Source organism: Lactuca saligna, chromosome 4 (genome assembly GCF_052625555.1).
Source record: "Lactuca saligna cultivar CGN05327 chromosome 4, ASM5262555v1, whole genome shotgun sequence".
Classification (NCBI taxonomy): Eukaryota; Viridiplantae; Streptophyta; class Magnoliopsida; order Asterales; family Asteraceae; genus Lactuca; species Lactuca saligna.
Genome location: NC_136420.1, coordinates 291,100,863 through 291,113,877, shown reverse-complemented (window position 1 = coordinate 291,113,877; position 13,015 = coordinate 291,100,863). Strand labels below are relative to the sequence as shown.

General features: G+C 38.0%; 1 protein-coding gene across 1 annotated transcript; it reads left to right on the top strand.

The window, feature by feature from the left end:
- The first annotated feature begins 7,182 nt into the window (after positions 1-7,182).
- LOC145040766 (uncharacterized) lies at positions 7,183-7,923 on the top strand. The gene has a single exon (XM_078988664.1). It carries the CDS (start codon positions 7,183-7,185, stop codon positions 7,921-7,923), a length of 741 nt encoding a protein of 246 aa, XP_078844790.1.
- The last annotated feature ends 5,092 nt before the right edge of the window (positions 7,924-13,015 follow it).

The following is a 13,015-nucleotide window of genomic DNA, read 5'->3' as shown; positions in this document are numbered from 1 at the left end:
GGGTGTTCTCAAGTTCAAGGGGAACTATCGTTCCCTATTTCCAAATCTTATGACATTGAAGATATTTCGTCTACCACATTTGCTGATCATCTTCAACTACGCCTTCACGTTTGGACGAAAGGCCATCCACCTGGTCAGATCATTGGCAATCCATCCGCAGACATTCAAACCAGATCTTCACAAGACTTATCTAATCACTGCCATTTCACAGCATTCATGTCCTCGGTTGAACCTTGATCAATCAAAGAAGCCTTACTAGAGCCCGACTAGATCTTTGCGATGTAGGAAGAACTAGCAGAATTTGAACGAAATAGTGTGTGGGAACTGATTCCAAAACCGCAAGGTCACACCATTGTTGGCACCCGATGGGTGTACAAGAACAAGCTCGATGAATCCAGATCCGTAGTCAGAAACAAGGCAAGACTAGTTGCAAAAGGCTATAGTCAACTCGAAGGTGTTAACTATGATGAAACTTATGCTCCGGTAGCTCGAATGGAGGCTATCCAAATCTTTCTTGCATATGCAGCTCACAAAAACATCAAAGTTCATCAAATGGATGTTAAGAGTGCATTTCTTAATGGGGAACTAAAGGAAGAGGTTTATCTTCAGCAACCTCCAGGTTTTGAAAGTGTAGAATTTCCTGATTACTGCTACAAACTCAAAAAGGCAGTCTACGGCGTGAAGCAAGCCCAAATATCGTGGTACCAGACTCTCTCTGAATTCTTTGTCTTATCCAGATTTAAAAGAGGAGTAATTGATCCCACTTTATTTAGAAGAGCAAATGGTGAACACTTGAGCTGCTGAAGAAATACTCAATGGATAACTGCTCTTCAGCTAAGGTACCCATGACATTCGGCTATAAGATCTCTGCTGACCCGTCCGGAGAACCTGTTGATCACAAGACCTATAGAGGCTATGGAGGGTATTAACCCACAATGTCATCCGCAGTCTCTCCGGAATAACCGGAGCCATCGATAATATGGGTCTCAAACTGTTGGAACTTGTATGGAGTACTTTCACTAGCCACGATGTCAACTATGGCCAAATCCTTTGGGATGATTTCCTTTAGTACATTCCCAAGGAAATTTCTAAGGAGAAACCAACCAAGATCACGTTTGCTAGGTTTTGGTCCTTATGCATCTTGGATCTTCATTCAGATGCAGGTATCAACATGGGAGACGACATCAACTTCTTCATCACTAAGGACATTAAAAGGTACTCTCCTTCCTCTGATCAAACTCCGTTTGGATGTGTCCGCAGAATCCCAACCTACATTCTTACAACACTTGGTCTTGAGACTGTTGATGTCTCTGACCACATAGACGCTACGGAGGGTATTGAACCCTACCCACCTACCCCGCCTTTTCTATCCATAGTTGTTGCTCCTGAAGGTACTGTAGTCCCTTCTTCTACCACTCTCTCCAAAGTATATGGGAGAAGAAAACAATTGGCATCAAAGAAAACACCTCCAACTCCCAAGAAGAATGCTCCCAAGGCAGCGCACCCACAAAGAAGTGTAAGTCAAAAACTATCTTCGTATTTGACAATGATTCCAGTGAGGATGCGCAACCTATCTCCATTCTCAAAAAGAGAAAAACCTCTACCACAAGCCAAATGCATGACTAAACTGATACCTCAACCTCTCAACAGGCTCCGTTAGTCCTTGGGATTGCCGCAGACCCATTCAATGCAGCCATCGAATTCCACTCAAGCTCATCAAGTGAGCATGTTTCATCGCACCGTGGAGACACCCCACCAATATCACTCCAAAGGAATGATACTTGTCCTCGCCCTAAGGTCTCCAGGGCTTCCCGACTACACTTCTTTTCGGCTGAGGATTTAAACTCCATCCTTTTATCTGTCACCCAAACACTGCAAACACATTCCCATACGCAGGGCGCTTCTTCTGCCCATGCCAGAACCGAGCTGAGGCCAGACTTGACCACGAGTCAAGAAGACTAAGGATGCTTAGGAAATCCTACTTTGCTTACATCTTTTTCAGGTGGTTTAGGCACGGTGAGCACTAATGTGCATGGATCCGTGAACCTAAGGGACACCTTGGTGCGAAATCAAGGAATTAACGGTGGTAACTAAAGTGATTCTAGGAGTTGGTATCAACCAACTACCGAAGCTGAAATCAAGAAATATGAAGCTTTCAAAAGGGCCTTCCAAGCCCGTAAAGATCAGAAAATCAAGCAACAACAACAGAAAGAATAAGAATTCCAAGCCGTGGCTATGAATTGGGCAAATGCTATCAGCAATGCCAATACCGTAGCCACCATCCTTAAAGTTCAAAGTTGATGGATCAAATGGGTACCTCTCTTCAACAAAAACAGGCAAATGCAGCTTCCCAACAAGCATCCAAAGTTCCTCCTACTCCAATTTTTGAAGCATCTCAAGATGAAGGCCCCGAGATCGAAATCATCTCTACTCCCACTTTCAGTTTGGATGATGACGACATTCAAGAGGTAAACAAACCCTCTCCTTTGAATGATGAATTAATGATGTTTGATGAAGGTGAAGAATCAAGTGGATCCCACTACTCCACCTCCAAACCCAAGAAGAAGAAGATGAAGAAGAAGAAGAAGAAGAAGAAGAAGAAGAAGAAGAGGAAGAATACGGTGACCAGGAAAGAGTTCTTATCTCTCCAGGCCAAAGTTGATCAAATCCTAGTTGCGGTCAAGCCAACTCAACCGCAACCAGATGATATTCCTTGATCGTAGTCCCTTGTTGAAAGGATTGAGTAACTAGAAGAACGTGAGAGATTGGCAGCTGAGTGTATCTCATTGAAAGTTGAAATGGGAGTCCAATCCCTTGACAATAATCGCACAACTGACCACAAGGAATTTTTAGCCACTACTGATCGACTCATTTCTGAGGTAACTGCAGTCAAGATGGATCTTCAGACATCCATCTCAGATCAAGCCTCCAATTCTAAAAGATTGATTGTGGAGACTCACTCAGCTTATGAGTCCGCAATGACTGTTCTTTAATCCACAATCAACCGGCTGCAGCGCTCAATAACTACCAACTACCATGGTTCTGAGATTCTTCTTCTGGTCAAATAAATCCACAACTTCTTTTCAATCCTTCTATTCCCAATAATCAGTAGCTGGCTGATGCAATGAAATCCTAGTTCCAAGAAGTTTTCTCTATGTTCGATGGCCTTCGTTCTTGGCTTTCAGAAACTCCGGGGATGCATTCCTCAAGAGGGGGAAGTGATGAAGAATAAGTCCATCACTCACATCACTCTCATCACTCCCATCATTCAATATCACCACATCAATCTCCCCCTATTATTTCTGAGAGGATCCCAACTCCACATCAGAGTCCTCACATCATCACTGAGAAAATCCCATCACCGCAACCATCCCATCACTCTCCACCTCATATTCCAGAAAAACCTGAAACTCCCCCACACTTCAAACTCCTTGCAGAACACATGTCTTCTCCAAGCTCAATCGATTCCCCTGCCACAACTCAAAAGAAGAAAGACTGGAGGTCAGCCAAACTTGCTGAAGAGATCTGGAGACTAAGTGGCATAGATACGGTCATGGAAGAAACACTTATCAATTCTTGGGTCAATCCCCACCCGAGGCGGTAAGATGAAGATTATGTTCCCCACCTCACATATGCAGAACCTCCTCTGGATGGCTACTGGGATATTCCCATCTCGCCCAATGCCAGAAACTTCACGATATTTGAGCAGTTTGACCAAAGCCTTCCCGAGGCTAAGAGATTGCCTATGGAGTTTGAGAGACTTGCACAATTCTATGCTAAGCATTCCTCCCCCATAGAGCACATATGGTCCATTGACCGGCCTTCCGCAGTTGTGAAATACAAGGTTTGGAGTTTTATGAAGGCAAAATTCTTCCAATACACCCTCACCCGAAGGGGACACGACTACATTCGCACCCAAGCATATTTTCCCAACATGAACCCGAAGGAAGTGTTTCTCATAGCCAAAGTGTTTCAGAACAAGGTTGAGAAACATCCAAAAATGAAGACTGCACTTGATCAATCCAACAGCTTCTTGATGGTAACTGTGTACGACTTTGCCAGAATTGATGCAAACATCTATCCCATCATTTCCAAGAAGATTGATTTACCACCTCTCGACCCCGCACCAATGTCCACCGAAGGATTTGCTGATAGATCTTTAGGTGGAACTAACTTCCCAGAGGTTGGCATCATTTTCAAAAGGAAGACCGATAATGTCAAATAGTTTATTCCCATGAGTGCCATGCATCGGCTTACTAGGAAGCAGCTTGACATCTGTCGCATTGCAGTACAGAAATCCAAATTCACTACCGTAGAGGTCAAGCTTGAGCTCCTAATGAGAATCACCTGGTTAGAAAATGTCAGGAAGTTATCGTGGATCTTGATCAAATATCTTCTTCTTGATAAATGATCATAAGTTAAAGAGGTCACTTAGGGGGAAATTGTTGGATCATTAAAAGTGACCCTCTTGAACTTCTCCCCACCACAGTCAGCACCGCAACCGCAGCCAAGATTCTCTACTTCAGCCATCCGCAACCGAAGCCCAAAGATCGGCAGCCTTGATTTTATACTTAGTCTATTTTGTCTTATCACTTTTATCTCTATTGTCCAGTACACCTTGCATGGCTACTCATAGAGAACTTTTGTTGTAACTCTTACGTCTCTATAAATAGAGACCATGCTCTTTGTATCAAAAACACATCTTAACTCTCTAATATTTTTCTTTGGATTTATCCTTTCTATCTCTTTCTTACTCAACCATATTACTTACTTCTACATAGCAGATTACAATTACTCTTCGGAGCAAGTCTTTGTGACTTAATCACTACGTTTGATCTCACTCACTAACATTGGTTTGAATGCATTCCATGTTATGAATCAACTTATGTGTATACTTGATATAACAATTGTTGTCATTTACTTTTCTTTACTTTCCGCATCTAACTATCTAACCTTCTAATAATCTAACATAATATTAATGTTGAGCTTATAGATCCTCTGAGATTAACTATTCCGCTAAATACTTGTTCTAACTTTTCTTCAAGTGTGTCTCAAAGTTTTTCTCTCAACACATCCAACTCACCCTAAATACTTTTATGTAGTTCTTAATATGTTATAGCTTCTTGTACGTATGTATACTTGTATATTCTTGTAAAATACTTGTATGTTTTAAAGAATACTTTTAGTTTCAGAGCGCTTTGGTCCCTTTAGTGTTGATAGTTGTATAGCATGTAAGGTTCAGTATACTTAGTTCACTGTAAACAATACCTCTGATACCAATCTGTCATACCCCTGAACCGGAACGGCAGAAACGTTCGGGGTTGGAGGACGTCATGTATAGTATCACAACAATTGCATCATAGTAATCAAGTTAACATAACCATTACATTGATTAAGTAAAGCATTTACATTTGTTTGATTTATATATATATATATATATATATATATATATATATATATATATATATATATATATATATATATATATATATATATATATGTATAATATAATATAATATAATATAATATAATATAATAAAAGACATGACTCTATACGCTCCGTCTTGTGAAAATATGTGTGAGGTACCTGTCAACTAATTTTCTAAGAATACAAGCAGTTTTGAAAGAGTATCAGCATAAAGCTGGTGAGTTCATAAGCATGTTTTATAAGGAAAATATGTTAATGAATCAATGAAAGTATTTGTATGTTTCCATGAAAATCCATTATTTTCTAACATGTGTATTTTGTTACTGAATCTCATAATGTATTATTTCATATGTCTAGTTACCATTGAATGTATTGTGTATTATTTTTTTGAATGAGAAACCCCCTTTTAAAAGAAAAATCGTGGCTATTTCCAGTATGTATAGTAAGTTCGGAAAAACTCCTGAAAACTATAATATGTATAGTAGTTCTATTACTTTATAATAAAACTAATTGACATTATTACCATTCATACATTAATCGTATATTCTTAGTACCAAATTTATCAGTTGTTATAACCGTACTGTATCATTGAATTGCATAAACGACGTTCTTCAGGTGTCAGAATCGAAATGACTTTGTCACCCAGGCGTGTCGGCCTAATTGTAGATAACAGGTATGGTGCGGGATTGTCAATCCCATATAGATCTATACAGAAACTCATATTCTCCCGCGAGGAGATTCTGCTTATAATCTCAGGACTTTTGTTAGTACTTAAGTAAGTACGCGAAGAATGTTCACTCATAAAATGCTATACTAACGGATACATGTAGAATAAAATGAATTCATGAATATAACTAGCTGAAGGGTTTACGGCCCATGAAGAAGGGTTCACGACCCTATGAAGGGTTCACAGCCGTGAAGTCTTGAAGACCATGATGATGGTGATGAAAAGTGATGAATCAAGGCTAGAATCAAGGGGTTTTCTATTCATGAACAAGTAAGGGATGGAATACTTACGTCTTGAGGCCTTTAAGAGTGTTTAAGGTTGAAGATAGTTGAGAGAGAATGGTGATGTTCAATGCTGGAGCTTCAAGAAATGAGGATCAACTATGTAAGCCATATATATATATATATATATATATATATATATATATATATATATACACACACACACACACACACATATATATATATATATATATAGCGGGTGGTTCACGACCCAAGCATGGGTTAACGGACGTGAACTTCCCTTGAAGGTGTTCCAGGCTCGATTGCAAAGTACAGATTCCAAGATAACGCTTCCTAACATTCCACCCTTGAGTACAGTGGGCTTAAAGACTCTCAAACAGATGCTGAATACAATGAAATGATAACAGAAATGAGTCTGACTTCTATTGGATGAATTTGATTTACAAATAAAAATTTCGGGTTGTCACAATTGATTTTATGACTCTTTTCTGGTTTGCAAAACTTGTGAAAGGTGCCAAATGATTTGGTGTTTTGACATCTCAGAATCAAATGCTACTTACGCTAATCTTATTATGTGAAATATTTGGCGTTTGGGGTATAGAGTTCATGGGTCCGTTTCGGCCATCTTTTTGGTTTGTGTATATCTTACTTGCTTTGGATTACGTATCTAAATGGGTCGAGGAAAAGCTACATGAATAGATGATGCTAATGGTTGTATTTGATTTTGTCAATACAAACATATTTGCTAGGTTTGGGACACCGAAAGCCATTATTAGTGATCGGGTATGCATTTCTGCAACCGCACCCTTGAAGCAGCTCTCAAGAAATATGGTGTCATACATCAAGTATCCACAACATATCACCTGCAAACAAATAGGCAGGTTGAAGCTTCAAACAGACAGATCAAGGGAATTATAGAGAAAACTATCTATCCGGTCAATAAAGATTGGAGTATTCGATTAGATGATGCGTTATGGGCTCACCAGACAGCATACAAGACTTCTATCAGTATGTCACCATATCGCATTGTTTTTGGAAAACCTTGTCGATTACTAGTTGAATTAGAGCATCAAACATATTGGGCTATCAAAAACTTGAATATGAGCATGCATAAAGATAGTAAGAAAATAAGGTGGGTTATCCAGCAGTTAGAAGAAATGTGGAACGATGCTTACGAGAGCGAAGCAATCTATAAGGAGAAAACAAAAGATTTTCACACCAAGATGATCTCACGAAAGGTATTCACTACCGGTCAGAAGGTAATCTTATACCATTCTCGTTTCAAACTTATTTATGGTAAATTAAGGTCTCGTTGGGTGGAACCTTTTGTTGTTACTAACTTGTTTGATCATGGTGCCATAGAAATAAAGAGTGAAAAAACAGGAAAGATTCTTAAGATTAATGGTAATCATCTCAAATCATGTTCTGAAGGGTTTCAAGTTACGGATGAGGAAGTGGAGGTAGTCGAGGTCCCGAATTACCTTAATTTAGGAAACCAAGTAACAATGTCGAGCCAACGACAGTAAAAACGGGCAACTTACCGGGAGGCAACCCGGGCGTTTGTTTTTTGTTTTTGTTTTTGCAACTTAATTTCAAATTTTGGGTGTTTTTAGTTACGTAGGTCGTCTCTTTTTAATTTAATTGTTCTTTTCATACAAAAAGGAACAGAGAGAATTTGCAAAATTTTGAAGAAAATCAGTTTTTGTTGTACATGCGATCGCAGGTCCAGTCCTTGCGATCGTAGGTTGTATTTTTTGGGTCGGAAGAGATCATCGAGGATGTTTGGAACGATTTTTGACAAAAAAAAAAAGTATATGCTATCGCATGTTTTTTTTGTTTAAAAATATAACATCCTCGTGTCTTTTTACAACGAAAACTACAAATTTTGCCCAACCTGTGATCACAGGTTCTATACATGCGATCGCATGTTTTAGAAAAATCGCATCTGTACGTTAGTGTATCTTTAAGAAGTTGATTTTTGAAAAAAATTAAAAAGTTGTGATCGTAGGTTCTCCATATGCGATCGTAGGTTTGGTTTTTCCTATAAATACAAGTCACAACTCATTTGACACACACCATAACTCAAAAACTCTCATTATAAGTTTCAGTTTTTTCGATTTCTCTCATCAAAAGTCACATAAATCACTTGTTTTTCATCCAAATCAAGCAAAAAAATGTACCAATCTCTTCTATTTTACTTCTACTACATCTCTACGGTAACAAAATCATGATTTCACGGTTGAAATTCTTTAAAAATCTCTTTTTCTTCATTTTGAAATTTGAAGTTTGGTGAGTTTCTTTTTCAGGTCTACACTCCGTTATCACTCTACAGGTCCCGAAAACTTGAAACATTTTCCCCGGGTACAATTCAGAAGAGGTTCATCCGAACGGAATTTCAAAACTCAAGAATTATTCAGACGCAAATAATATATTGCTGCTCAGTTCGCAGTCAGCTATATTCTTTCTGAAACTGAACACTTTTGTTTCTGTTATATACTTGTGCAGGCTTTCGTATCCGCTGTGGGAGTATTTAGAAAATTTTATTTTGGCTTCAAAATTGATTATCTAGAAATTGTGCCAAATTTGTCCTAATTTTTCTCTAGAAAGATGCCTCCTAGACCTTCCCGTTCGCATAGAAATGTTGACACTCTGGAGCCATCGTACACCGTCCAGGTGGACAATGTGACCTTAGATTTAGGCTCCCAGGCTGCAGTAGACTATTTTCAGTAGCTTCAAGAACGAGAGACTCTACCGCAGGTCTGTTCCCCCAGCCGGACATTAATGCGGAAACTCCATATCTACGATGGTGTTTGTGTTTTTTTTTCCAATATTGGTTGAGAGCGTCTTTTATCTATGGATTTCCCTACCTGTCCTTTACTCACTTGAGAGTTCCTGGTTACCCTCAGTAAAGTCAACCAAGAGGGAAATGTTGCTTTTCGTTGTTTGCGTACCCCACACTCTGTCCACAACGACCAGTTGTGTACATTTTTCCGCACACCCATCACCAAGTTATTTGAACCTGCACCTTCTTTTGACGTGTGCAATTTTGGAATTCGATTACCGGATTGGAGTATTACGAGTCGTCCCAATCCGTTCAGACCAACATTGTCCATCCAGTTCTAAAAATCGCTTTGAAATTTATTTGCAATATTATTTACGTGCAGGTTGAGACTACTAAATTTGGCAAGCCGAACGTTTTATATTATGGTGCATGGTCACCGAATCGTACCACCCTCATTTTTGTGATTTAATCATCAGAAGATTCCACAAAGTTTTACACCTTCGCACTGGCGGTGCCATTCGTTGTGGTGGTCTGACCACCACCAGGATATTGCTGCTCTTCAGTAAACTATGACTAGTCTCCACCTCGATTATCAGCTTTATAGCACTCAGGTTTCTGGGTATCGTGACGAGGTTTTAGGTCATCACGAGGACTTTACCGATTTCTACGACGAGTTCTTCCGTCGTTTCCCATCCTCGCTAGAGTAGTCGTCTTCCACTCCTCCCTAAGCATTAAGGACAATGCTTCGTTTTAACCTTGGGGAAGGGATTTGTTATCCTTTTGTAAAAACTTTTTCTAAAAAAATCCAAAAACATTTTTCATCTATGTTCTTAGTTTTTATTTTATTTTCTTCCTAGTTTTTCTAAAAAATATATTTTCATTTAGCTGCATTTTGCATTTGCATGAGATATATATATATATATATATATATATATATATATATATATATATATATATATATATATATATATATGAGGTGTTCACACTCTTTACATACAATAGCTCTGTGAAGTGGGTTATTGAGATTTAAAAATGAAAAAAATCTGAAGCGACGTGATTGTTATTGGAAGTGTAGAATCAGTTGTCATAACTAGGGGACCCAAGACCCCATGATTCGAGACCCCAACCTTAGATAAAAACAAATGGTGTACTGTTTTGTGGGCGGTAATAACAACTTTAGGATGATTTGCTTTTGAATGTTTAAAAAGAATCTTTATCGACAACTTTGGACCCACATGACATGACCTTATTTGTTGAGACGCGTTACCCTCGTGGTGACAGATAGCTTAAGTATCAGATCCACATTGTCAAAGAAAGAAAAACGGGTACAACATTATACCCAATACCCAAATCGACAATTTCAAGTGGTCAATTGAAGAAATTTCAAGAAATTCCAAAAAAAAAGGAGATTGAAGAATTCAAACTCGAAATGAAGTACAAATCAAAGTTCAATCAAGTTAGAAGCCGTTTCAAAGTTACATTAATGAATTACGAACTTTGTGATATGATACTTGTGGTTTTCGAAAAAGTGAAAGCATAGAGCTCGGGCTCCTACAAGGGTTGGCCCTTGCTGCTTTAGCAAAAGCTAATTTGGTTATGTTGGGTTCTTAAGGATGAATCGATTCTGATTCTTACCTATCTAGCCTTAAGGACATGAGATCCGGACTGTGGGATTTTTGCTCGTAAATCTAATTAATATATAAAGTTTAAATAAAACTAGGGTTGGACTATTGGGCTACATTGTTTCGTGGTCTTCCTCACTTTGGGAGTTTGTGATACATGAAAGGTAGCAGTATGGTTGGTTTGGAGTTAGTGATTGGAGCCCTATTTCAATGTAAAGTCTGATCGTATTAAAAAATATATATAACAAAAAATAGAAAGAAGCATGTTTAATTTTAGTTGTTCGTTTCTCCTTTTCATATTATTTTCATTCATTATTCATTTTTTTTGCATGCATATTTTATTTCTTGTTTAGTTTATTTTCTATTGTTCTTGTAGTTAGCTTTTTCCTTTGGTTGTTAGTGTGTCTAGTTTATTCCTTTACTGCCCTTGCTCTCTATTTTGATTACCATGTTTATCCTTTCCTTACTCGAGGACAAGTAAGTTCTAAGCTTGGGAGGTTTGTTAGATGCATTTTATATGCATCTTTTAGCACGATTTCGTCGGTATTTTGTCATAAAATGCTAACTAACCTCCACTTATTATTATGTATTTTGTGTTTCGTGATTATTTTGTATAATGCTTATGATTTTTCAGGGTAATTTGGAGCACATGGATGATTACGCGAGTTCGGGATGCGTTAATGGATGTTTCAGAGTTTAATTGGAGTGTAGATTAAGGAAGATGTCCATGAATGATCAGGAACTGCTTAGAAGGAGGAATGTGGATCAAAAGACACGAAAACGACAACATGCAATCACATGTTGTCCCTATGCGATCACAACTTTGTCCTTGTGATCGCAAGTTTGGTTGCAGCTTCGTTTTGGAGATTTTTCATGCAAAAAAATTCACAAGGATGAGAAAACCCGCTTCAACTGATCGCAAGTTGTGCCCATGCGATCGCAGGTTGGCCCAAATGTCTCGAAATGGTATTGTACTTCATTTAAAGGCCCATGATGCGTTTTTGGTAATACATGCGATCACAGGTTGTCCGTATGCGATCGCATGCATAATGTTTTTACAGTTGGACATATAAATAGAGCCACATACCTGTCTATTAACCCTAATTGGCGATTACTTGAGATTCTAAGGTGATTTTCAGAGGGTTTCAAGTGAAGAACACAGATCTAAAGGAGACGATTCCATTTATTTTCGTTCTTTAGTACGATTTATCATTTAGTCTCTATTTTATATTGTTTGTAATATGTTTTTAGCCATGTTAGGCTAAAATCTCAAATTTCAATTTCGCAAAGACATAACCTTTTCGTATGATTAATCATTAGGACTATGTTTGAGTGTGGTGAATGTTTAGTTTGATCAATTTAGTGTTTAATTTAATGTTTGATTTTGATTTCAATTTCTATTAGCCACTTGAATTGTTTGTGAATCATTCTAGTCATCTGGTGGTTTAGATTTGTAATTGTCTAGACTAATTAGTAAAAGTGATAAATATTAGATTAGTTCTAAGTTTATGGTTAATTCTAATAGGAAATGATCAAACAGGTTTTTACACTTCCGCGTTTATGAGAGGTATTGGACTTTATTGGGAACTTACATTGTGTTTAATGCAATTTTTCTCTGTTAATCAAGAGCTTGTTTGGTTAAGTTGGTAAAAAGTTACATATAATCCAAAGAACTTATCTTTATTAAATGATTTTTTTAATAGAGGACATTAGAGCTTGTTAATGAACTTTAGTACTAGTTTAAACAAGTGCACAGTCAAATATTGTGTTAAAGGTTAATTATATTATCAGGGGAGTCACCGCGAAACTAGAATTACTTTCTCTTATTTGAAGTTTCACCACTTTAAATTTAGTTATTCTTTTATGATTTTTGACTTTTATTAGTTCAATTTTCAAGATTAACACCCACCCCCTTTTTTAATGCTTTATTCGTTTATCAAGAATTAGTTTGTGCCTTACGAATAGAGGCTAAGACTTTAGAACGTGTTCCTGAGGATCCGACCCTGGTTACCCGTACTACCTGTTAGTGCAAAAGAGCAGAATATTTATACTTTTATTTGTTAAATTATGCATGAAAGTGGTTTTAACAGGGTGCTAGATGTCTCTGTGACTTTTGCATTTATATGTTGGGCTAGGCCCATTGGTTTGGTAGGGCTAGCCCATTATGGTGGGGTTGGACCCCATGTGCATGTTAGGCCCAATGTGTGGGCTAGG